At 44.6% G+C, this 26,548-nt stretch overlaps 1 protein-coding gene across 20 annotated transcripts in view; it reads right to left on the bottom strand.

Annotated features, from left to right (window-relative positions):
* CREM (cAMP responsive element modulator) overlaps positions 1 to 26,548 on the bottom strand; it is an 87,334-nt gene that overhangs the window by 42,561 nt on the left and 18,225 nt on the right. For 9 of the 20 annotated variants that reach the window (XM_006158317.3, XM_006158326.3, XM_006158318.3 and 6 more), the window contains 2 exons: positions 21,137 to 21,260; positions 761 to 904 (listed from right to left, as the gene is read on the bottom strand). In XM_006158317.3, coding sequence (XP_006158379.1) covers positions 761 to 904; positions 21,137 to 21,260 — 268 coding nt within the window. Of the gene's footprint in view, positions 1 to 760; positions 905 to 1,043; positions 1,163 to 8,001; positions 8,065 to 9,041; positions 9,214 to 21,136; positions 21,261 to 26,548 lie in introns of those variants that run through there. The other 11 variants (XM_006158335.2, XM_006158336.2, XM_006158331.2 and 8 more) reach the window with 6 other exon arrangements.

Below are 26,548 nucleotides of genomic sequence, written 5' to 3'. Positions count from 1 at the left end.
TTTTCCTCACAGATCTTTTTTGTCGTCAATTATATTTATATAATTTCAGTATTTAAAGGACAATACCAAACTGACCCAAAAAAAGAACTGAAATATATTCAGTAAAGTATGCTTTAAAAGATGCATGTTCAATAATTCACATTTACTGACTGAAAAAGTTTTACTTCAAGAAATGTTAAAGAGTTATGGTCAACCTTGATACTAATAAAAAATAGAACACATCTCTGGACCACAACCACACTGATAATCACATCTATGAAAGTTAAAGTAAGCCTGAGAGGGGCATGACATAAACGTGACACCAAAGCGACCACAAAATCATATTACTTTTGAAGGATGATGTATACTGAGTTTAAAATAAACTTAACTTTCTATCTACCTACCAGTGAAAGTACTCCTAAAGGCAGCATAGACAGCCACACCTGCGAACGACCATGTTTATCAGACACCGTCCCCAAAGAGCCCCGAGAAGATTCATGGCCACCACCGGGGCGCTGGGCTAAGTAGCTGCGCCTGAACACGGGACGACCTGAGGACGACCACGCCGCTCTCTGCAGGCACAGGGTGACAGCAGCTGCGGCCCTCCAGCCAGCGCTGTGTACCTAGCAGGGCACGGTGCCCTTCACACATCAACAGAGACTCCTCCAACAGCTAATGAAAGACTGGAGCACAAAAGCTACAGGAAGAAAACCAGTAATGAAGTGAGCTTAAAGAAACGAGGACTGAAGAAAGTGGGAAATCACCCGGAAAGGAGGCTAACCTGAACAGTCTGTGTCTGTGGTGACTGAATAACCGATGGCGGTGTCTGAATGACTCCCTGGACATGCACCGTTTGGCCCGACGGTAACTGCACTAGAGTGACAGCAGGGGAGCCTCTTCCGGTGCCTGAGCCAGCTACAGAAACCTGCAAAAACGACCAGTGTTGAGGATTAAGGCTCGACCTTCTTCGTGGTTTTATTTTTAAGAAACGCCACTCGCTCCCACGCTGGGCTGGTTTCCTTTCTCCTGCTTCTGAGAAGTGGCAACCAAACTCGGGTACTTACCATGAGGCGCCTACGGCCCTGGAACAGCCACGCTCTGACGTGACAGAGATGGCAGAACCCATGCTCCTCACGTCCCGGCCCATGCTCCGGCGGCTAAGAATGTCTCCAGCACCAGGTTCTAAAGCAGTTAAACTACCTCACTTTGACCTCACCGCCACTAAAAAGGAAGCCTTTTCTAGGCCAGAGTACAAACTGCTCTCTCCAGCTTCTTAAGAGAAACTGGAGACAGAACCTAAGTATGGTAGCCCACTTTTCAGTACATGACTGTTTCTATACAATCGTGCAGCATTATTCAGGATGCAAACTCCTCAATACACTGAAACAAAGCTCGGGGATTTTTATGTCCCCATAATCACAAGTGAAGGTACTGGCCAAAGAAGTCCCAAGACCTTCTAAGCCTGTAGTATCTCAGAATCAGAGCTGGTGAGACCTCCTGACCTTGCCCGCCTCGAGCATTGGGAGGGCCAGACCATCAACTAGTTTTGAGAGAGGAGAGTCCAGTCACCTCCTGGCGGCTTCGAGGGCTTTCAGCACCAGCAAGCGCAAAGCATTCACGCCCTGGACTCGAAAGCTGCCCAGGCTTCTAATTAGTGACCAATCACATGGCAACATAATCCTCATTTTACTAAGAGTCACTGTGGGGACCGGCAGGTGGCATGGTGGTTAAGGGTACTGGACTCCCACAAGGCTGACCATGGTTCAAGTCCCTGACCTGGTGGCTTGCTCTCTCTCTCTCTCTCTCTCACTCTGTCCCTCTCTCGTCAAATTTAAATAGATAGATAGATAAATAAATAAAGTTAAATAAAATAATAATTGGAAAAAAAAAAGATTCACTTAATTATGACTTACTCAAAACAAAGACCCGGAAGATGAAATAAGCCACCAGTCTACTCATGTGAGAGGTAGAACTTCAGGGTCTACAACAGTTTTTGAGAGAAGTCTCTGTGTATAACCTCACCTAGAGAACACTGGTGATTACCAATCACCTTTATTAATACTTTAAAAGAATATTTTTCTTTCTTGTAGTTTTTTTTTTGTTGTTTTTTTTTTTTTTTTTGCTATAGGGCATGTGTACTCTACAGAGACAGAAAAAGAGAAAAAGTAAGAAATCAGTCCCCAGGTGGATGGCCATGCTGCAGTCCCTTCTCTATTCTTCTCTTGGGATTCTGGGTGTATACACATAAACACGGTATTTTTTTTTTCCAAGCTGTTGGGTCTGGGATTCAAACTACATAGTCAGCCATGTGGGATCCAGCTGCCTTAACCTCTACACTACCTGCTGGCCCCTAAACAAACTGTAATAAACTAGTTTGTGGGCCAGCAGGTGATGTGGTAGTTGAAGTGCTGGACTCCCACATGGCTGACCATGGTTCAAGGTCCAGACCTGGTGGCTAGCTTTCTCACTTTCCCTTTCTCTCTCTGTCTCTCTCTCTGGTCAAATTAAAAGACTCATAACAAATGCATAATTCTTTAAAAACCAGTTCGTAACAAATAACAGTAATACTTATTTCCATGATCAGTCCCTTGGAAAGCAAACTTCGCAGGCAATGTGAAAGTTAAAAATCCCTTATCCGCGCAAGGGCAATGCTGTGTGCGGAGCACCATGTTACGTGCACTAGGGTAGAAAGGAGACTTGCTCCAACTAGCACCTGAGAAGCAGCAGCACACCAACCAGCACCGAAGCAACTGCCATGAATGCCACAGGCAGAACAGCAAGACCAGCAGGGGCCAGAACAATGGTAGACGGCTTTATGCAGAAGACAGCGCCAGAGCCAAGGTCCTGATCTGAGCCCGGTAACAACCGGACAAAATGTGGAAAACCAGGACAGAGGCGACCAAGAAGTAGCCCAGGGGGTAAATTCGGCCCACCCACTGTGAGGAATCTTGACCACCTTCCATGTTAAGGGAACAAGAAAGGTCATTCACATGGAACCAACAGTCCTAACTACAAGTTTTAAAAACACTGGATTTACTCTCCCGACGCTCCGTGTACGGAGGGTAACAGGGGGCACAGACACGGTGGTGTGCCCAGCATCACTCTGCGATGCTGGAGCCACGGAGACTGGGCTCAGCTCCCAGGCTGACCTATACATAGCCAGGCACATGTGCATGCGTGCCCGTGACCCTGGGTGGCTGGCAAGGTTTGTAGAGGAGGACACGGCATGACAGCCTTTGACAGTGTCTTTCTCTTTCACACGAGAAACATTTTCTCGAGGCCCCTTGTTATGAACTGTAAGAAAGCAACCACATTTGTGTTAACCAGTTACCAAATGACGTCGCTTTCTCTACACAGCGAGTCCTCAAAGATTTGTCTCGGGACACACTTATGCTCTTAAACATTACTGATGGGGACCATAAGATGGTGTAATGGTTAACATCACTAGAATCTCATGTAGTTGACCACAGTTCAAGTCCTCAACCCGGTGACTTAAAACTCATGTTGGGTACATGTGCAAGCGTGCCCAAAATCCTGAGGAGAGTGGAGAAGAAGGGACTGCAGCGTGGCCATCACCCTGGGGAGCGATCTCCTGCTTTCTGTCTCTGTCTCTCCAGCAAGTGCACCTGCCCTATAGCAAAACTCTCCCTCAAAGAAAAAAACTATTGGTGACCTTAACGAGCCTTCATGTGATTTATATCTAAAAAAGTGCTGGTAAACATTAAATAACCAGATCTTGCGATGGAGCAGAGAGAAACTGCTCTGCAGCTTTGCTGATCTCTATGACATAAATAATCCTACTATGGATCATTTCAAGTGATCAAATGACACTGGATACAAAGTTGGAAAGACACGCACACCGCAGGCTTTCACAGCAGTACAAGTGAGCTCCAGCACGCCCCTGCTCGTGTCGCCTGTATTTACCATTTCGGAGGCAGAAGCTGGGACCGTTCACAATTCCGCAGTGCCCGACCTGCAGGCTCACTCTGTATGGCTTCGGCTACCACTCCCCAGTGCATTCGGGTGTTCTGACAGATGCTGCCTTCACACAACCTTTACTACTACATACTGCTATAACTGTGCTACGCTACGGTTAGTTATCATGACCCTTTTACTGTGCCTAATTTAGGAATGAAATATTTTTATCACAGGTACAGATGTACAGGAAGAACACAGTACGTACAGGGTTCCACAGGAGCTGCAGTTTTGGGCATCCCCTGAGAATCTTGAATGTAATCCCCACAAATATGGAGAAACTATTATACTTAGTCATTTATTTCAAGATAAAAATAATAGATCCCAGACCAGCAGGTGGCATGGTGGTAAAGGTGCTGGACTCTTTCATGGCTGACCGTGGTTGAAGCCCCAGACTCAGTGGCTTGAAAATTAAGAAGGGCATGTGTGCATACGTGCCCAGGATCTCGAGAAGAGAACAGAGTGTCTGCAGCGTGGCCATACCCTCTGGAGGACGTTTCTCATTTTCCCTCTGGTGTGTCTCTCTTTCTCTCCAACAAGCACACATGCCCTACGGCAAAAACCTAAAATAATAATAATAAATCCATCACATGCTAACATAAATAATATGTTATAGAAAAATTATATTTTCCAAAACAAAACTATTTACTACAAAGACTGAAACTTTTATACTTTCACAAATTCTGTGTGTGTCTGGTTCCATAATTACACTCCATAACTACTTTTGCATGAATCTTATTTGGGTTAGTATGGGAAGAAAATCTGGGCCTCACACAGATAGTGATGAGTGAAAGAAGAAGTACTTTAATAGCTTTTTCAGAAAGAGACCGGACCGTTTTCTTTAATAATAATACTCTAAAGCCTGACAGGTGGTTGCTTCTTAAAGATCAGTTGCGATGTGGAATCTGAAACCATGCCATTTACATCAAAATCCGTTTATCTCCTTGTCCTCTGGATGGATCTTTTACCCATGCAAGGGCTGTCACATTACGCAGTCGTCATTTGGAAAAACCGACTCACTGAGTGAAACAGACCTTCCAAATGCTGACATAGCTCATGACACACTATCAAAAATCACATTCAATCACTACCAACCTCATCAGAACACTCTATAAATATTATCGAGCTCGCAATGGCAAATGCGGAGGGGTGGGTGGGTAGAATTATTTAGTTTTTTCTTTTTTTTTAATTTGCTAGAGGGCACATGCACTCATCAGAGAGAGAGAGAGAACGTGAAAAAGCAAACCACCAGGTCCAGGATTTGAACTGCAGCTGGCTATGAGGGGGTCCAGCACCTTAATTACCATACCACCTGCTGGCCCCAGATTCAGGTTTTCTAAAATACAAATTTTCTGCTTAAGTTTTATCATTGATAATAGTTATTTTCTTTGAAATGACAAGTTCCTTTCAGTTGTCTTTGAGAAAGTGTCTTCAAATCTGAATGGCCTTAGGCTATTCACCACTCTTCTGAGAAAAATGGCGTCCTGTAATGGAGGGGGGAGACCTAGCCAAATCTCACCACCCCAACAATAGCCAAGTACTTTTCCTCAAGAACACCACCAGACTTGAATCCACAGAAGTGCTTGCTCTGAACGCTTCAGAGAGTAACACCGCATACACTCAAGAGCTAGACTTTGGTGCAGCTGATCATTTTTACTGCTTTACTGAGAAACTTCTTAGTGAAACTTTTAACTGCAGGTGAGTGACAGTGAAGACAATAGCTCCTTGGGCCACTGACTTGATGTGAGCTAAGGCACCAACAGCCCCTCCCCGCTCCCATTGTTTTTGTCACCATCACTGCAAATGTCAATACACAGGAAAAGGAAAATAACAGCATTATTGTAAAAATAGCTCCTTCCTAGCAAACTTCCTGCACGGGTCCTCAGAGTCTCTCCCAGGGCTCTGTGCCCTCTGTTTCGAAAACTGCTGCTCTACACTCTGCCTTTCAGCTTAAAGAGCAAAGTGCTGAGACAAGCTGAGATTTCAGCTTCAACACAGCAGCACGGACAAACAACCACATCCGGTCTGACAAAGAGTTCATACGTCAGAAGTTGGCAAAATAGAAATGCTTTACAACACATAAAACAAAAGAGAAAAGGCCAAAATATGTTTAACACAAAGAGGAGGCTCAATTGCCCAGCTCCTATCACGTCAGTCCAGGAAGCAGGGCAGGAATTATGCACCCAGACCCATGGCCTCCCTCACAGGGACACAGTACAGGCCACTCTAGCTCTTCCCTACCACCACGGGTAGAGCCACCTGCAGGAGACTGAGCAAGGTATGGATGCAGTTTTAGGCCCGTTCTTCTCTTCTTAATAATGCAGTCGCATGGGGGTCAGCAGGTGGTGTAGTAGTTAAGGCCCTGAACTCTCACATGGCTGACCAAGGTTAGAGTCCTTGACCTGGCAATTTAAAATCACACAGGTGTATGTGCATGCATGCCCAAACCCTGAGAGAATGGAGGAGAAGGGATTGTGGTATAGCCATCTCTCCCAGGAAAGAGATTTCTCACTTTCCCTCTGTCTCCTCTGTGAGCATACATACCCAATGGCAAAAACCTAAAAGGAAAAAGAAAATGCAATCACATGGCTGGGTGGTGAAAATTGTTAAGACATTACATTTCCTCAAATCAAATGACATTCTTTTTTAGAATTAAAGAGCTCTCAGAGATACCCTGTCAAATACCCAAATGTTTTCAATGTTTTTACCTGTTTCATTTTTTAATACATACAGTTGGGTATCAGAAGAGAATGAACTCCAGACTGTAGATAGGAAAATCCAAAAGTACTACAATAGTCTCACAAACTGGGCCTGTAGATTGAGACGGCATATACTGGACACATTTATTTTCTCTTGGGAAATGTGCCAGCTTCAAAGAAATCAGATGATTTTGAGTAACTAAAAACAATTCAAGGAAGATTAATGGGCTTTTCATAAGCATAAATCATGCTTTGACTTGCTTTAACTATCTGTCAAGTACAATTTCAAGTAAGTTTCAGGATTTACTGGGTCTTCAGGATTTACTGGGTCATCAGAAAAGTCATGATGTATTTTTTTCCAATCCAAAAATGTGTCATGACTTTTCTGATGACCCAGTAAAATGATTAAGCAATAGCTCCACCAAAATGGCTCCACGTCAAGAACACCTGCTGCGGCGGGGAGGAGTGCCCACCACGCACCGTCTCCCAAGAATACAGGAGAAGAGCTGTAGGGATCTGTTAGCTACATGACTCTTCTGTACGTCCATTCTCTAGGCATTGTAGAAGCTCCTGAGATAACTCTTTCAGTTAAATGCTCAGAATCTGAGAGGTACCCTTCTAAAAAGGAAACTCTTAGATATGGGGAATTATGCTTATTCTCACAGGATTTGGGTTTTTTTTTTAAGATTTAATTTTATTTATTGTAATTATTATTTTTTAATTTGCTATAGGATACCTGCAGTCACCAGAGAGAGACAGAGAGAAAGAGAGAGAAAGCAAGAAAATAAAGACTTGAACCATTATTGGCCATGTAGGTGTCTAGCACCTTACCCACCTCACCACCTGCTGGCCCCATATTCTCACAGGTGATGTGGAGCAACCCAAGTCTGATAATTGCCTGAACTTCCTGTTCTGATACATAAAAACTTGTGAACAACCTTGAAACAACCCAGGGCTGATAGGTGCCTGGGCTTTCTGTTTCCCACGCAAGTTAGCTACCCCTCCCCTGAACTGCTGAGGCTGGAGGTCTTGATTCCCTGCTTTTCTACCAGCTCTGTATTAGGGCAGACACTGAGCTCCTTTTCCCTGATAGGACACTCCAAGCGTGCTGAAACTGCCCCTCCCAAATTCACCCATAAAAGACTGTGTCCAACTCTCAGCCGGGGCCAGAGAGTCAGAGTGTTAACTCCTCAATGCCCACTGACTCAATAAAAAAGTTCTCCTTTCTCTCTGGAATGCCACGTTTTCATTCTTCAGTGTCTGCGGTTCCACAACACAGGTTTTTACCAACACTGATAAGCAATTGGCATTAAACTTATAATTGTATAGATGGTTAGGCTAAACTTACCATTACGATTCACCAAAAACACATTCACATTCACATGGCTCCCTACCCCAAGCCCCTTAGCACTGTTACACAATCACATGGCAACCACAGAACACAGAGAAGTTCACGAAGCACAGTAGTACAGGTGATGAGTCAAGGATGCACAGTGTCTGCAAGGCCCAAATGGTTAAAGAGCACCTTTCGTTTAGCATAGGTGATAGGTTCTGTTTCAGGCAGGCTATGTTTAAAGCAACAGCAGAGCAATGGATGGGCAACCAGGTGGAAAGAACCCTTTTAATAACGTAGAAGATTCTGACACTGACCAAATTATAGCTCACGCGGGAAATAAAAATCTGAGAGCTGTCTATAAAGACCACTATAATTGCTTCACTCATTATGTACAAATAGGGTTCTGAGCAGCTCTGGAACCAGAAGGGAATTAATCGAAAAGTCTTTCCTAAAACATAGTAACTGCTCATACAGAGAGACAAATGAACATTCACCTAAAATAAATATACAAGTAGAAATAGAGAAATCTTCCTTTAACCATCCAATATTCAAAGAATTGGTACAAGCAAAAATTTCACAGGAGCACATAATTATTAACTCACTCATTTATTCACTCAACAAATACATACTGGGAGCCTGCCGTAGGCCAGTGCAGACAGCCAAGATGCAGCAGGGAACGAACAGTCCCTATCCTCCCAGGCCAGAGCGGCAGTAACGAGAAGAAACAACCCCATAACTGTGGCTGGTGCTAGATTCCAAAAAGAAAGCAGGACAAGAGATCACAAAGTGACAAGGCCTGGAGGTGAAAAGGAGGTTGTTTGAGGTGGAAAGTGTGCAGAGAGGGAAGCCGGCGCAAGAAGCCTAAATGAAGAGAGAAAACTTCACGGGAAACCCTAACAAGCACACTCATCACACTCCAATAATCAAGTAAGCAACTGTTCAAAGAACAAACGAAAACCTAAAATGGATGTATTTTGTATTTCATAACTTTATACCTCTTTTTATGAGACTTTGAAAGTGTGTGGAGCGAACTCATAGTAGACCTGATTTACCTTCTTTTCCAGATCCCCTGAAGAATAATCCTCTTCTATCGGATGCCTGAAACATAGATTATGCTGATGCCACCACATCCAACGAGAACCCCACTAGAGACCACGGTTAAACTGAAGGGGTAAGTTAAGATGATGCAACCGACAACCTTAAAGGCTTCACAATTTTAAAAGGAGCCTAATAATGACCCTCGTAACTGGGAACACCTCACAATGCTGTGTCACAGCTTCTGATAGGCACTTAGTGGACCAGCTCCAATCCGTAGCGAGGTTCCCTTCTGGGGCGTTTGTGATGTCATAACGCAGCTGCAAATGTCACAGACTGGGCCTGCATTCAGAACAGCTAACAGGGCACTAAAAACTGTGGGCTCTATCTGTTCTGCTGTGAGAATCAAGCTTCTTCATTACCTAGTTTAATTCCAAGGACTGCAATGAAACAATCTAAGCGAGAAGTTGAAAACTATCTTGATTTTTGTGTTAGGACAAGATTCTTAAGAGTCTGTTTCTTTCGCATGGGGAAAAATTGTTTAAAGAATAGTTCAACTATTTTAAGGCTGAAAACAGAATAATAAGACTATAAGTGGCGCACTGGAATAAAGATATCAAACATTATCTATTGGATTTTTTTTAGAGGTTGTTTACCTTAGGGCACGGGCCCTCGCTGGAGTGAGAGAGACAGAAACAGTCAGAGGGAAAGTGAGAATCACCCCCCAACACACACACCCAGGGGAGATGGCCACTCTGCAATCCCTTCTCCACTCTCCTCCCGAGAGCTTGGGCACACATACCTGGACTGAGTTTCAAGCCATCAGGTCCGGGACTTGAACCACAGCTGGCCATATAGGAGTCCAACAACGTAACTGCTACGTCATCTGCTGGCCCTTGATTTTATTTTACTTCTTAATTGCCAGAGGGCATGTGTGTTCTCCAGAGACAGAGAGATGGAGGGAGAAAGCACCTCAAATGGGGTGTAACCACACTGCAATCCCTTCATCTCTCTGTCCTGTCAAGATCTGAGGGACAACATTCCTGGTGTGTTTTTTTCCATTTTTTTAAGAGGTTTTTGCCATAGTGCACATGCACTTGCTCGAGAGCGAGAGACACAGTCAGAGGGAAAGTGAGGAATCACCACCTCAGAGGGGGATGGCCACACTGCAGTCCCTCTTCCTCCATCCTCCTCCAGGATCTTGGGCAATGCATGTACATGCGCCTGGCCTGATTTTGAAGCAACCGGGTCTAGGACTCCAATTGTGGTCGGAACCACTATGCCATCTGCTGGTCTCTCCTGCCAGGCTTTTCTTTTTTCCTTTTTTAGGTAGAGGTCTTTGCCCTAGGGCGTGTGTGCTTGTCAGAGACAGAGAGGGAACACTTTTGTACTCCTGGCCCCAGATTACAGTTCAAGAGACAGAACAGCTACTGGTACCTACTGGAAACAATCACTAATGCATCAAAATGTATAAAATTTAAGTTTTCTATGTTCTTCACACACCCAGCATCAGGAGTTGACCTGGGATCTAAATATGAAACTAAACAGAACGAAGGGGTCACAGGCATTGTGTATCTGTCCTGCATGTGTACAAGGTCCTCTAGGGTACTCGCTACGTGGCGTGCACACCTACATAGTGTCAGCATCTGTCATTACTACCTTAGGCAGCGCTCTGTGAAAGCGTCTGGTCCAACACGAAGGACCTGTGCATGGTGGAGTGGCTAATGGACTCTTAAGTCAGACTGCCTGGATTCAGATCTTCTCTGCCTTTGGTAAGCTGTGTGACCTGAGGTAAGCTGATTCTCTGCCTCGTTTCCTCAACTGCAAATGAAAAGGAAAGAAGTACCTTTCCACTGGGTATTGTGAGCACTGAGTCAGTGTGTTTAAAGCACATTAAATGTAGGACCAGCAGTTAGCGTAATGGCTATGTTGCTGGACTCCCATGTAGTAGACCGTGGTTTGAGTCCCTCCTCCCGAGAGCTTGGGCACACATACCTGGACTGAGTTTCAAGCCATCAGGTCCGGGACTTGAACCACAGCTGGCCATATAGGAGTCCAACAACGTAACTGCTACGTCATCTGCTGGCCCTTGATTTTATTTTACTTCTTAATTGCCAGAGGGCATGTGTGTTCTCCAGAGACAGAGAGATGGAGGGAGAAAGCACCTCAAATGGGGTGTAACCACACTGCAATCCCTTCATCTCTCTGTCCTGTCAAGATCTGAGGGACAACATTCCTGGTGTGTTTTTTTCCATTTTTTTAAGAGGTTTTTGCCATAGTGCACATGCACTTGCTCGAGAGCGAGAGACACAGTCAGAGGGAAAGTGAGGAATCACCACCTCAGAGGGGGATGGCCACACTGCAGTCCCTCTTCCTCCATCCTCCTCCAGGATCTTGGGCAATGCATGTACATGCGCCTGGCCTGATTTTGAAGCAACCGGGTCTAGGACTCCAATTGTGGTCGGAACCACTATGCCATCTGCTGGTCTCTCCTGCCAGGCTTTTCTTTTTTCCTTTTTTAGGTAGAGGTCTTTGCCCTAGGGCGTGTGTGCTTGTCAGAGACAGAGAGGGAACACTTTTGTACTCCTGGCCCCAGATTACAGTTCAAGAGACAGAACAGCTACTGGTACCTACTGGAAACAATCACTAATGCATCAAAATGTATAAAATTTAAGTTTTCTATGTTCTTCACACACCCAGCATCAGGAGTTGACCTGGGATCTAAATATGAAACTAAACAGAACGAAGGGGTCACAGGCATTGTGTATCTGTCCTGCATGTGTACAAGGTCCTCTAGGGTACTCGCTACGTGGCGTGCACACCTACATAGTGTCAGCATCTGTCATTACTACCTTAGGCAGCGCTCTGTGAAAGCGTCTGGTCCAACACGAAGGACCTGTGCATGGTGGAGTGGCTAATGGACTCTTAAGTCAGACTGCCTGGATTCAGATCTTCTCTGCCTTTGGTAAGCTGTGTGACCTGAGGTAAGCTGATTCTCTGCCTCGTTTCCTCAACTGCAAATGAAAAGGAAAGAAGTACCTTTCCACTGGGTATTGTGAGCACTGAGTCAGTGTGTTTAAAGCACATTAAATGTAGGACCAGCAGTTAGCGTAATGGCTATGTTGCTGGACTCCCATGTAGTAGACCGTGGTTTGAGTCCCAGACCCGGTGGCTTAAACTCACATCAGGTGCATGTGCGTGGGTGCCCAAGATCCTGGAGAGGAGAATGGAGAAAGGATTGCAGTGTGGCCATCCCCCCAGGGGGAGATTTCTCGCTTTCTATCTTGTCTCTGTCTGTCTCAAAAAAATCTTTTCCCCCAAAATGGTGGCATGGAAAGAAGACAGTACCAGGTATTTATTTCAAAGTAGAAGTCACAATCTAAAATCAAAGACAAGACATGGCCAAACCAAACTACATCCTGAAGGTCTTTCTTTTGGTTCCAGACCAATAGAGTTCATCATACACAAAAAAGTCCAAGAGCTTTGTTCCTTAAAAAAATAATGAAATTTGGGCCTAGCAAGATGGTGTAATGGTTACATCACTGGACTCCCACGTAGTCAACCACGGTTCAAGTCCTGGACCTGGCGGCTTAAAATTCATGCCAGGCGCCTGTGCATGCATGCTCAAAATTGCAAGAGGAGGGAACCAGCAGTTAGCGTAATGGCTATGTCGCTGGACTCCCATGTAGTCGACCGCGGTTCGCATCCCGGACCTGGTGGCTTAGAACTCACGCCGGGCGCGTGTGCGTGTGTGCCCAAGATCCCGAGAGGAGAATGGAGGAGAAGGGATTGTGGCATGACCATCCCCCCTGAGGGGTGATTTCTCGCTTTCTGTCTCTATGTCTCGCTCTGTCTGTCTGGTAAGCGCACGCACCCTATAGCGAAAAAAAAAAATTGCAAGAGGAGAACAGAGGAGAAGAGATTGGGGCATGGCCATTCCCCCTCAGGGTGATTTCTCACTTTGTCTCTGACTCCCCAGTGAGGACACATGTTGTATAGTAAAAATCTCTCTCAAAAAAAAAGAAAAAAAATGGAATTTTGGGCCAGCAAGTGGCGTGGTGGTTGAGATGCCGGATTCCCATATGGCTTACAGCAGTTTGAGTCCTGGATCTGGTGGCTTATTTTCTCACTTCCCCCACTCCATTCTCTCTGGTCAAATTAAAATAATAATAAATAAAATGATCATTTTTTAAAATGAAATTTGGTCTTACCATGAAATCTGAAATCAAGTTACGAGTCATATTTTAGACTTTTAGAACTAAAGAAGACTGAATGAAATTTCTGCAATGTTTTAAACTACCTAATGGGCCAGCCAGTGGTATAGTGGTTGAGGAGGCTGAATTCCATGCGGCTGACTACAAAGTTCAAGTCCCAGACCCTGAGGCTTGAAAATCATGTCAGGCACATGTGCATCTGTGTCCAAGAGCCCACGAGGAGAAGGGGTTACTGCGTGATCATCTCCCGGGGGGAGGGTGTGACTTCTCACTTTCCCTTTCACTGTCTTTCTCTGGTGAGTGCACACACCCTATGGCAAAAACCTAGGGAGAAAAAAAAAGAAAGGATCTCACACGGTCAATTGTGAGGTTCTAGTCCCAGACCTGGGAGCTTCATAAAAATGCTGGGTGCATGTGCCCCAAATGCTGCAAGGTGGGAGAGATGGAGGAGGAAGGGTTATAATGTTACTATGTCTCATGGAAAGTGCTTTCTCCCTTCCCTCCTCCTGACAAGTACATGTGCCCTCTGGAAACAAAAATTAAGTGAGGGGAGCAGCAGGTGGTGTGGTGGTTTAAGGTACTAGACTCTCACATCTGGCAGCTTGCTCGCTCGCTCGCTCGCTCTCTCTCTCATGAGCACATAGGCTCTGCAGCAAATTGAAAATAAATAAATAAATTAGATTAAAAAAATCTTAAAATTTCAAAATTAATACACACACACACACACACAATCCCAGAAGGCATAGTGGTATGGCCATCTCCCCTGGGGGATCAATTCTCTTTTTGGCAATTGTACCTGCCCTATAGCAAAAAATCTAAAACTAAAATTAAATTAAATTAAAAAGACAACGAGAAAAAGTTAAGAAAGAGATATATAAAGTAAGGAGCCATACAGGAAAATCAACAGCAAAATGGAAATTTTTATTTCAAAATCAAAGGGAACACTTTCTCCTTTATTGAGAGTCCCCTTTACTAAAGTTAAGCAAGACTCAATTAAGCACTTAGCTTCAACTAGACCTACTTAGTTGAAAGCAAATCTACCAAGTCTACCCATCATGATGCAGGCCGTCTGTAATACCCAGATCCGACCCTGGGGACTAGCAGGAGCAACTGTTGCTGGAGGGTTTGGGCTTCTGTTTCTAATAGTCATCTTCAGCCTTCCTGGTCCTTTCGGGACCAAAAAGGTGAATTTTTGGCACTACTGTCTAAAAGGATAAGAAATGCCAGTCCAATTTTCTAGCAGACTGCAAGACTCACACATTTGAACACGTGACCGAGTGTCCCTGGTCAGACCAGTCCCCCGGTCTCTCACTGAGGCTCTGCACACACTGTGTTCAGAAGAGAGGGTAAAAGAGATCGTCAGAGCATAGTCTCTGAACTGCATGCCCAATAGCTTTCCCTGCCTTGCTGTGTCCCCTGGTTTCCAAAAACACACCGTCCTTGGCGATGTTAACTTTTTTCTTTCTAAATAATTATTTATTTAATTTTAACCATTATTATTATTATTTTAATTTGATCAGAGAGAGAGACATAAAAAATGAGAGAAAGTGAGAAAGCAAGCTGCTGTCCAGGACTCAACCTGCAGTGGCCATGTGGGAGTCCAGCGCCCCAACTCCCAGGCCACCTGCCAGCCCTGGAGAGGGTAACGTTTATACTACGACTACTTCTCTTATACTACGACTACTTCTCTCACTGCAGAACGGGACCTGATGGCCAAGGTTCCCTCACAGCTGCAGCTCCGCTAGTCCTGGGATCCTGCTTCTTTTTCAGCTCTCTTTTCCATCTGTGCTGAAACCAGAGAAGTGCTCACTGACAAAGAACGATCTCGCTCTCACCGCCAAGGCGTCATGTTCAGGCCCAGGCTCTTCAGGGCTTCAGAAAGTCAGGCTTAAAGCGCATCCTTTCCAGCGGCTCCCCTGGGATTACCTCACCCAGCATACAGCCGCATCAACAATTCCTAAGAGACTGAGAACGAGAGGAAAAGGTGTCCCGGCTGTTGCTTTCGGAGTAGGTCGCACGTCTCTGAGTTACCCAGGGAGACGTGCCTATGGACTGCTTAATACACCAAGAAGGGGGAACCAGCAGTTAGCGTAATGGCTATGTCGCTGGACTCCCACAAAGTCAACCGCGGTTCGCATCCCAGACCCGGTGGCTTAAAACTCACAGCGGGCACATGTGTGTGCGTGCCCAAGATCCCAAGAGGAGAATGGAGGAGAAGGGATTGTGGCGTGACCATCCCCCTGGAGGGTGATTTCTTGCTTTCTGTCTCTCTGTCTCTGTCTGTCTGGTGAGCACACACGCCCTATAGCGAAAATCTCTCCAAAAAAAAATACACCAAGAAGGAACACTTGATTTTACTGGATAGACCAATGGCATTTGGTTATGTAGAAAATATCCGTATGCCCCCCCCCCCTTTTTTTTGAGCGACTTTTGCTATAGGGTGCATGCACTCACTGGAGAGACAGAGTGACAAGAGAGACAGAAAGTGAGAAATCACCCCCCAAAGGGAATGGCCACTCCACACTCCCCCTTCTCCTCCATTCTCCTCTTGGGATCTTAGGCATATGCACACACACATGCCCGGCTTGAGTCTTAATCTGCCAGATCTCAGACTCGAACTGCAGTCAACTATGTAGGAGTCCAGCAATGTAACTATTATGCCATCTGCTGTTCCCCAAAAAATGTCCATAAACTCTTTTTTAAAGAATTATTTATTTAATTCTATTTATTCATTCATTCATTTTAATTTGACCAGAGAGAGACAGAGATGGAGAGAGAGGGAGGGACAGTGAGAAAGCGAGCTACCAAGTCCAGGATTCCAATCACGGTTAGTTATGTGAGAGTGTCCAGCACCTTAACCACCAGGCCACCTACTGGTCCTTGTCCATACACTCATAACAGTTATGTACCCAGAGGTTGGAATAAAATGACACAATGTCTGACATCTGTGGGACTGCTTAAAAGACTTCAAAAAAAAGAAGAAAAAAGATACATAAGACAAGTGCTATAAAATATTGCTAATTATTAAATTCATATGTATACATAGAATCATGTTACACCTATATATTTTTAAAAGAATGATTATTTATTTATGTATTTATTTAAATTTGCCCAGAGAAGGACAGAGGGAGAGAGAGAGAGAGAACAAGCCACCACATCTGGGGCTTAAACTGTGGCTGGCTATGTGGGAGTCCGGAGACCTTAACCACCATGCAACCTTCTGGCCCTTTATTTTAAGAGGGATTTTTTTCTGTAAGTCACGTGCACTCGTCGGAGAGACAGAGAGGCCGAAAGTAGGGATGGCCACGCAGCAATCCCTTCTCTTCCAATCTCCTCTCAAGATCTTTGGCACGCACTCACGCGCGCACGCACACACATACACACACACACTCATGCACGCACCCAGCATGAGTTTTAAGCCACCAGGTCTGGGACTTGAACTGCGGTCCATCACGTGGGAGTCCAGCAACGTAACAAGGAGCAGCCACATCTGAGCTTAGGAAGAGCTCTTTAAAGACAAGCAGATCAGACTCTCAGAAGTCAAAGGAAATGATGTTGACCTGGTCCCTGCTTCTCTCTACTTGCATGTCTATGTCTGTGTGATTGTTCTTTCCCCTTCCCAGCTTTTGGGCCTAGTAGGTCTCACCCGTAACCATTATGCCATCTGCTGGTCCCACTCCTATGTTTGAAATCTGTCATAACAAAAATAGGGTTGTCCTTCCACTGTCCATTTAAAGATGATATAATTTCCACAGATGTAAGTGCTAACAACGGTATTTTAAAACTACATATATGTCTCTGTGTGTGTATATGTGAGTGTATATAATTTTTTTTCACTATTTCAGTTTTTGGAAAGAATTTCCTACTGGGTCTTAAAAAAAAAATCACGAGGGGGCCAGCAGGGGGCATGGTATTAAGGTGCTGGACTCCCATATGGCCAACTGCTGTTCGAGTCCCAGACCAGGCAGCTTGCTTTCTCACTCCCTCTTTGTCTCTCTCTGGTCAAACTGAATAATAAAAAATAAAATTAAATAAATAATTCTTAAAAAAATATATAAAAACTTTGCCAAAGGGTGCAGCACACACCAGAGAGAAAGAGAGAGAGAAAGTGAGAAAATACTCCCCATGGGGAATGGTCATGCTACAATCTCTTCTCCTCCAATTGTCCTGTGGAGATTCTGGGCATGTACACACAGTACCCAGCATGTTTTTCAAGCCACCAGGCCCAGGACTCAAACCAAGCAGTTGGCCGTGCTGGATCTAGCTGGCCCCTGGCTTGGTTATTTAAAATAGCCTCCAATTTATTTACTTATTTTTAAATAATTACTGTTTATTTATTTATTATTATTTTTTAATTTGACCAGAGAGAGTGAGCGAAAGTGAGAAAGCCAGCCACCAGGTCTGGGAATTGAATCACACTCAGTCATGCCCGGCTCCTCAACCACCACACCACTTGCCAGTCCTTAGACTTTCAAAATTTTATTCAATTTGCTATAGGGCACAGGTGCTCACCAGAGACAGGGAGAAAGAGAGAGAGAAAGAGAGAGAGAGAGAACATAAGAAAGCAAGCCACCAGGTCCAGAACACAAACCGCAGTTGGTCATGTGGGTGTCCAGCACCTCAACCACCATGCCACCTGTCGGCCTCTCAGTCTCCAATTTTTTGACTTAATTTTTTTTTTTTTAATTTGCTGTAGGGCACATGTGCTCACCAGAGAGAGACAGAGAGATGGGGGTGGGAGAAGGGAAAGTAAGAAAGCAAGACGCCAGGTCTGAGACAGAAACTGCGGTTGGCCAGGTGGGAGTTCAGCACCTTTAACCACCATGCCACCTGCCGGCCCCTCGAATCTCCGAGTTATTGACAAGAGTTTTTCCAGTGTCAGTTAGAATCAATCCTTATATATCAACATACACAAACAAACAATATATCAACATCAACTAAAAATAAATCAAAATAAAAAATAGTTCAGGCGAGAAGAAAGCCTAGTCACGGTATCTAGCACCTGGTCATTTGCTGCCCCAGGGTCTGTCAACGGCAACTCCCACATCTAACTTTTTGACATCAGCACTGTGATTTTATTTTCAAATAAATATAGAAGTAGATTCCACTTCTGGGCCAGCAGGTGGCATGGGGTGAATGCAGAGGACCCCACATGGCTGAATGCACAGGCCTGGACCTGGACCTGGACCTGGCGGTTTGAAAGTGCACCCTTAGTGTGTCTATGTATGCCTAAAATACCAAGAGAAAGATGGAGGAGGAGGGACCGTGGTGTGGCCACCCGCTGGACAGGTGCTTTCTCACTTCCCTACCCCCAAGCCCGGCCTCCAACTCTCTCCGATGAGCACAGGCACAACAAATTTTTATTTTAGAAAAAAAATAATAAAGTTAATGAGCCAGTATCTAAGGGAAGGGGAAAAAAATTGCTTTCAATTACAACTTCAACAAAGAAAGAATTATAGAGCAGCAGTCATAAAAATTTTACAAAATCCCAAATTCATGAAAAAACGATACTTTACTCACACAGACAAGACCAAAGGACACACGCCAAAATGTTAACGAGGATTACTCTCTGGGTGTCAAGATTACGGGTAGTTCTTATATTCTTCTTTTTAACAACATTTACTTTTCTACAATGAAGATGCATTTTAACAAGGAAGTTGAGCTTTTACTTTTCAAAGCAAGCAGCCTACACGCCTGTCTTCTCCCTTACACAGAAGGGTGTTGCCAGGGAGATACAGCTCTGAGAATACTTGCAGAGAACCTCCAGGGAATATGTGGATGTCGGAAGCCCGAAAGGGTAAAACAAAACGCATGCAGCCTGGTCCTAGGAAAGAAGAGACCTCATAGAAACCAGCCTGGTCAGAGACCACTCGAGAAGTGTCTGGTGTTCCCCCAGGCTTTCTACTCAGCCACCAGGTCCAGTTCACTCTCCCTCTACACCGAAGATCTCACCACTGCTCTAACTCCCCTGCCCTGACTCCACCAGACAGCCTAGTGGGGTCCCCACGCTGGCCACTGACGTCCAGCCCCACCTACCATGGCTACTCGCACCCTCAACACAGTGAGCATCTGGAAGCACTTCAAGAATACCGAGAGTACAAGATACACTAACTCTCCCTCTACTCACCTACCCAGCATTACCTCCCAGTCCAAACGCAAGGCGCTGTTTCTACTCCACGCCTGCAGTTCCCTGAATAGCTCATACTTTGACTTTGTTCCTCTGCACACACTCTTCCACTCTTCTCTGTGCTTAAGATATGCTTCCATACCCGCATCCACCCGACACTCCTTCCCACCCCCCAGTCCCGCTCCAGCGAGAAGTCCTCTACAGCACTCCTGGTCGCAGGTCCTCCCTCCTATGTCCACTGTATCTGTTCTGTACATATGACAACACTTCTTACAATGCTGGGATGAGTGGAGTGTTTCGTTTTCTTTTTTATTAATATAAAAACAACTGTACACATTTGTGGGGTTACAAGGTGACTTCGCAGTAAGAAATGAGTAATGATTCACTCAGGATAACCAGCACACCCGTCATCTTAGTCATCTGTCACTACTTGAGTTGGGAACAATCAAAATCCCCCCTTTTAGTGACTGTGAGGTACACAGCAAGTTATTGTACGTGTACTTCCCCACACTGTATGACCAGCCAGTGCTCCTCCTGCTTATGTGCAGTTTCACTCCCATTAATCAACATCGTCTACTCCCCCACTCCAAAGAGATCACTGTTAAAATACCTGTCTACTCCACTAAGCCATGAGACATCTGAGGCCAAGAACTGTATATCCCCATGCACCTAGAATAGTGCCTTGACATAGCACGTGCTCAATATTGGAGGAACTAATTAATAAAGAATGTGCCTGCTTTCACTACTTCTGCTCTCTTTTTTTTTGTATAGTTATTTTATTCTCTATTTCATTTATTTCAGCTATAATCTTTATTATGTCTAGAATATGATTTTATTTATTTTCATTTCATTGTTTTCCATACATTCAATCACATTATTATTTGTCTTACAAAATGGATATTTCAACAGGTGAACATTTCTCCTCTGCTTTCTTCTGTGGACGCAGTCTTGCTCTGCTGTGAGTGCCCTGCCCTAGTCTTCTGCACAGTGAAGTCGTAGGTGTGTGCCACCACGCCTGGCTTGAAGGAAAGCCCAGGGTTCAAACCTGGGCCTCTTGGGTAGCCTCAGCCTTCAGAGTAGCCGCGTTTTACTATAGTGCGCCACCGTGGCTGTGCCATTGCTTATGAGTAGCTCAAAAATAAATTTCAGGGACCACAGATGGCTAATGGTTATGTTGCTGGACTCCCACATACTGCCTGTGTGTGTGTGTATGCCTGTGTGTGTCTCTGTGTCTGTGTGTGTCCAAATTCCCAAGAGAAGAAAGGAAGAGAAGGGACTGTGGTGTGGCCATCCACCCAGGGGGTGGTCTCTTGCTTTCTGTCTCTCATCTCTCCAGTGAGTGCACATACACTATAGCAAAAATCTAAAAATAAATAAATAAATTTCAGGAGCTGAAAAACAGGCACTAACAGATACTCATTTATGAATGAAACCAGTTTAAAGTTTAGTAACTAAACAAATTACAAAGATCAAGCCAAATATACACTGGGCAAATGGTAAGATGTCTATCATTTTTGCAGTGAGGAATATTCGAACTGAAAACACACCACAGGGGCTTTTCCTTCGTGAAATGGTAGAAGGGGGGCACTGAAAGTCATTGCTACAATGCAAAAGTAAATCAAATATGTTATTTCCTCTTCAACATTAAATCAATAAGAATGGCTGATAACCACAGAATACGGAAAATTTAAATCAACTGCAAGAAAACAGACTCTAAGGAAATCTCACTTCCACAGACTTTACCTTTCACCGGGGCCTGCCTGTTGCCTACCTGAGCTAAAGTAGGAATTGCATTTGGACCAGTCTGAGTCTGCACACGGGCAGATTCACTCTGTGTCACAGAATCTGTTACACTTCCATGTTGCTGGGATTCCACTGTTTCCATGGTCATTTGTCTGAAAAGACAGTAAGAAGGGAGAAGAATTAGGGCCCTTCTGAAGCACTTGGCAATGCTATGTTTAGCTTTCTGATACTTGTTTCTGACATCCAACTGTACTAATATACTTTGCAGCACAGGTTCGATAGCAGAGTCCTAACTCCAAATGTAAGATACCTTCTGTACTCACTGGGTATGAAAATGTCTCTTAGGAATTAGCTCAGGGGCCAGCAGGTGGTATGATAGGTTAAGATGCTGAACTCCCAATGGCTGACCATAGTTCAAGTTCTGGACCTGGTGCCCTGAATATCACGTTGGGTGGGGTCAATAGGTGGCATGGTGGTTAAGGCACTGGACTGACTCCCACATGGTTGACGGTGGTTCAAGTCTCTGGCATGGTGGCCTGAAACTCAGGCTGAGCCTGTTGTATATGCCTGCCCAAAATCCCAATAGGAGAATGGAGGAGAAGGGACTGTGGCATGGTCACCCCCCTTGGGGGGAGGGGTGATTTCTCATTTTTTGTCTCTCTGCTTCTTTGGCAAATGCATGTGCCCTATAGCAAAAATTCCTTTTAAAAAAAAAAAAAAAGAAAGAAGATTACACTGGGTATGTGTGTTTGTGTGCCCAAAATCCTAAGAGAAGACTGGAAGATAAGGGGTTGTGACATAGCCATCACCCCTGGGGAGTGATTTCTTCCTTCCTCCTCCCTCCCTCTCTCTCTCTCTCTCCAGTGAGTACATAAGCCTTATGGCAAAAACCTGAGAAGAATAAATAAATAAAACAGAAGGAATCAGTGGGATGAGCAGATGACAATGGTTACATCTTTGGACACCCACATAGTCTACTGTGATTCAAGTCCTAGACCTGGTGGCTTAAAATTCACACTGGGTACATGTGTGTGCATGCCCAAAATCCTGGAGGAGAACAGAGAAGGGATTGGGGCGTGGCCACTCCCCCAGCAGGTGATTTCTTGCTATCTCTCTGTCTCTTTTCCTCCAGCGAGCGCACATGTCCTACAGCAAACATCTTTCTAAATAATAAAAGGAATTAGTTTATTTAAAACTTTTAAAATCTTATAATAAAGTCTCCTTGATAATTCTTTTTTAAAAGAATTATTTAATTCCATTTATCATTATTTTAAAAATTTGCTACAGGACATGCGCACCCACCAGAGACAGAAAGAGGGAAACGGAGAAAGTAAGCCACCAGGTTCAGAACTCAAACTATAGATGGCCATGTGGGATCCCAATGCCTTAGCCACCATACCACATGCTGGCCCTAGTAATTCTTTTAAACCTTCTGTTTAGTATGAATGAATGAAAACTGTATTTTCTACTTGACATGAAAAGTTTAAATAGTCTATGACTCTCCAGGCCTTATATACCCATTATCTTATGGTGCAGTGTGAAAGAATTTTCCCACTGCCTAAATTAAATGTATAATATAAAAATGTGTCTTGCTTAGCTAGCATTAAGGAGATTCTGATAAACAAGTCACCCAAACAAGCTGAATCATTTTTTGTTTGCGTGAGGGAAAGATTTTTGCTATAGGATGCATATGCTTGCCTGAGAGATAGAGACTGAGAGACAGAAAGTGAGAAAACATCCCCCAGGGGAGATGGCCATGCCGCAATCCCATCTGCTCCATTTTCCCCTCGGGACTTCCGGCATGCATGCACTTGGGACCAGTGTGAGTTTCAAGCCTCTGGGTCTGGGATTTGAACAGCAGTCAGTCATGTGGGAGTTCAACACTTTTTTTAAAGAATTATTTTATTTAACTTTATTTATTCATTTTGTTAATTTGACCAGAGGGGGAGAGAGTAAGAGAGGGAAAGTGAAAAAGCAAGCCACCAGGTCTGGGACCCAAACAGCACTCGGCCACGTGGGAGTCCAGCACCCTTAGCCACCATGCCACCTGCTGGCCCCCAGGAAATCCAATGTTTTAACCACCATATGGCTGGTCCCCAGACTAAATCATTAAGAGTTAACCTCTTCTCCTGTAGCTCCCATTATTTAAAGAAGAGAATCCGGGGGCCCAGCCGTTGGCATAATGGCTATGTCACTGGACTCCCATATAGTCCATCGCAGTTTGAGTCCTGAATCTGGTGGCTTAAACTCACGCTGGACGTGTGTGCATACATGCCCAAGACCCTGAGAGGAAAATGGAGGAGAAGGGATTACGATGTGGCCGTTCCCCCTGGGGGGTGATTTCTTGCTTTCTGTCTCTGTCTCTTTCTGGCAAGTGTACATGCCTTATAGGAAAAACTTCTCCCCCCCCCAAAAAAAAAGAAAAAAAAAAAAAGAGAAGAATCCAATATTTTCAGTAAAAACTTTTGATTTACTATAAATTTACCTATAAACTCAATTTAAGCTAATGATTTCTACATGGACTCCTAAGGAAAACAATTTTACAATAAATTCTATTCTATTGAAAGAAAACATAGGGGCCAGCAGGTGGCATGGTGGTTAAAGGCAATGAGCTCTCACATGGCCAGCCACGGTTTGAGTACCAGATCTGGCGGCTTTCTTTCTTTCTTTCTTGCACTCTGTCCCTCTCTGGTAGGTAGCTAGCTAGCTAGCTAGCTAGGTAGCTAAAGAAAGGAAGGAATTAAATTTCTTTAATTAAAGAAAGAAAGAAACCTGGTGGCTTTCTTTAATTACCAGAAGGCACAGGTGCTCAGCAGAGAAAGAGGGAGAGGGAGAAAGCACCTCCCAATGGGACATGGTCGCTAGGCAACCCCTTCTCCACTCTCCCATCCAGTCAGGATAATGGGCACGGATGCACAAGCACCTGGCATGTTTTTAAGCCACTGGGGCTGGAACTCTAACCACATGGTAGGACATGTGGGACCCTTCCCCCCGACCAGGCTCTGATCGGCCTCTCTTCTTGCTACTTCCCAGCATGGCCTCTCCAATTCTAGAGCTCATTGATAGGCATAAACTGCTAATTCCCACTGCTGTTACTACTTTTGTAAACAGCTCCCAAAAGGAATACCTCAGAACACTGTCCTGCAGGACACAAAAAGCTATTTATTGGGGCCAGCAGGTGGCATGGTAGTTAAGGCACTGGATTCCCACATGGTGACAACTGTTCAAGTCTCTCTTTTTTTTTTTTTAATACTGAAAGATTTTTTTTTTCTTGTTCTTTTTTTTGGAGAGATTTTTGCTATAGGGCGCTTGTGCTCGCCAGACAGACAGAGAGAGACATAGAGACAGAAAGCGAGAAATCACCCCCCCCAGGGGTCTGGCCACGCCACAATCCCTTCTCCTCCATTCTCCTCTCGGGATCTTGGGCACGCACGCACATGCGCCCAGCCTGAGTTTAAGCCACCGGGTCTGGGACTCGAACCGCAGTCGACTACGTGGGAGTCCAGTGACATAGCCATTACGCTAACTGCTGGTCCCCAAGATTTTTATTTTTTAAATAATTGTTTTATTTACTATAATTAGTTTTACATGTGACAGAGAAAGAGAGCGAGAGAGAGAAAGGGAAAGTGAGAAAGGTAGCCAACAGGCCTGAGACTAGAACCATGGTCAGCCAAGTGGGAGTCCACCACCTTAACCACCTCACCACCTGCCAGCACCTCGCCTCACTTTCTTACTTTCCCTTTCTCTCTCACACTCTCTCTCTAGTTAAAAATGATAAATAAAATTAAACAAGTCTTTCTTTTTAAAGAATTTACTTATTTAATTTTATTCATTAATATTGTTTTTATCTGAGCAGAGAGCGACAAAGAGAGAGAGAAGGAAGGTGCGAAAGCAAGCCACCAGATCCAGGACTCGCACCATCATCGCCCATGTGGGAGTCCAGCGCCCTAACTACCATGCCACCTGCTGGCACCGTAAATAAATTATTCTTTAAAAAAACAAAAAAATACTATTATCTAGGAAATGAAGGCAGGGTGAACGCTTGGCCAAAACGTTTCGGGACCAGCAGTTAGTGTAATGGCTATGTCGCTGGACTTCCATATAGTCGACCGCGGTTCACGTCCCGGACCCGGTGGCTTAGAACTCATGCCGGGCGCGTGTGCGTGCATGCCAGAGATTCTGAGAGAAGAATGGAGGAGAAGGGAATGTGGCGTGATCATCCCCCCGAGGGGAGATTTCTTGCTTTCTGTCTCTCTGTCTCTCACTGTCTGTCTGGCAAGCGCACGCGCCCTATGGCAAAACCTCTCAAAAAAAAAACAAAAACGTTTCAAATACTGACACTAAGAGGGCACCTTCCCTGCAGAGCACCTCGGAAGACTGAATGCACACGTGTACCTCGAGAAAAGTGCAGTGTGCAGATCCACTGGGCAGCACTTTCCAAAGCGATCTGACGACCAAAACAAACCCTTTCTCCACAGAGCATTTCCTATTCTGGAAATAAACTGAGACATGTCTTACGCTATTTTTAATATTACTGTTAAGGTCATGTCAACAACTTAAGTCTGAACTCAAAAAGTATATGCCACAAGGTCTTCCCCAGTAAATTCTGTTCATTTTAGAAACAATTATTTAGCTTCATGTTCATGACAGACCCTGAAAATACCCAAGAAAATAAATGATGGCATTTGTTCTAAAGAAATCTATGAGTAAAAGGTCCTTAGTTTCTCAAAGCATAGTCCTTGGACAACCTGCATCAGAACTGAAGTAGGTATTAAAAAATAGATTCTAGGGTTGGCAGGTGGCATGGTGGTTAAGGAGCTGCACTCCCCCATGGCCTACCACAGCTCAACCCCCAGACCTGGCAGCTTGAAAATCACGCTGGGCGCATGTACATATGTGCCCAAAATCCCAAGAGGAGATTGGACGGACTGTGGCATGACCATCCCCCCAAAGTGGAAAGGAAAGAAAGTGGAGTGCATTCGGGAAATAATCGCAAACAAAAGTAAAGAGCCTAAGTAGCCTAATTAGATTGGTGGGGAGGAGATGCAGCAGAGCTACAGAAAGTTAGCCAAGAAAGGCTGGATGGCACCAGACTAGGAATGGCTTTCACTGGGTCACCGGGTAAGTCATGACACATTTTTGCATAGAAAAACCCATCATGATTTCCCCAACGACCTAATGATATCTCTAGAAAGAAAACAAATCCCACCCAATCATAAGTGTTCTGGATTCTAAGTCCTTCAGCATCTATAGAGTCAATATACACTATATAAGGCTTCAACTATTCAATATTAACATAGAATTCAGTCAAGAACCAGAAAATAGCAAAAGTTACCTGTTTGTTTGTTTATTTAAATTCTGACCAGAGAGGGACAGAGCAAGAGAGAGAGGGAAAGTGAGAAAGGAGGCCACCAGGTCCGGCACTCAAACTGCAGTCGGC

The sequence above is a fragment of the Tupaia chinensis genome, unplaced genomic scaffold, assembly GCF_000334495.1.
Source record: "Tupaia chinensis unplaced genomic scaffold, TupChi_1.0 Scaffold000578_2, whole genome shotgun sequence".
NCBI classification, from domain to species: domain Eukaryota; kingdom Metazoa; phylum Chordata; class Mammalia; order Scandentia; family Tupaiidae; genus Tupaia; species Tupaia belangeri.
Note: the sequence above shows the minus strand (reverse complement) of the source record. Positions and strands in the feature narration are given on the sequence as shown.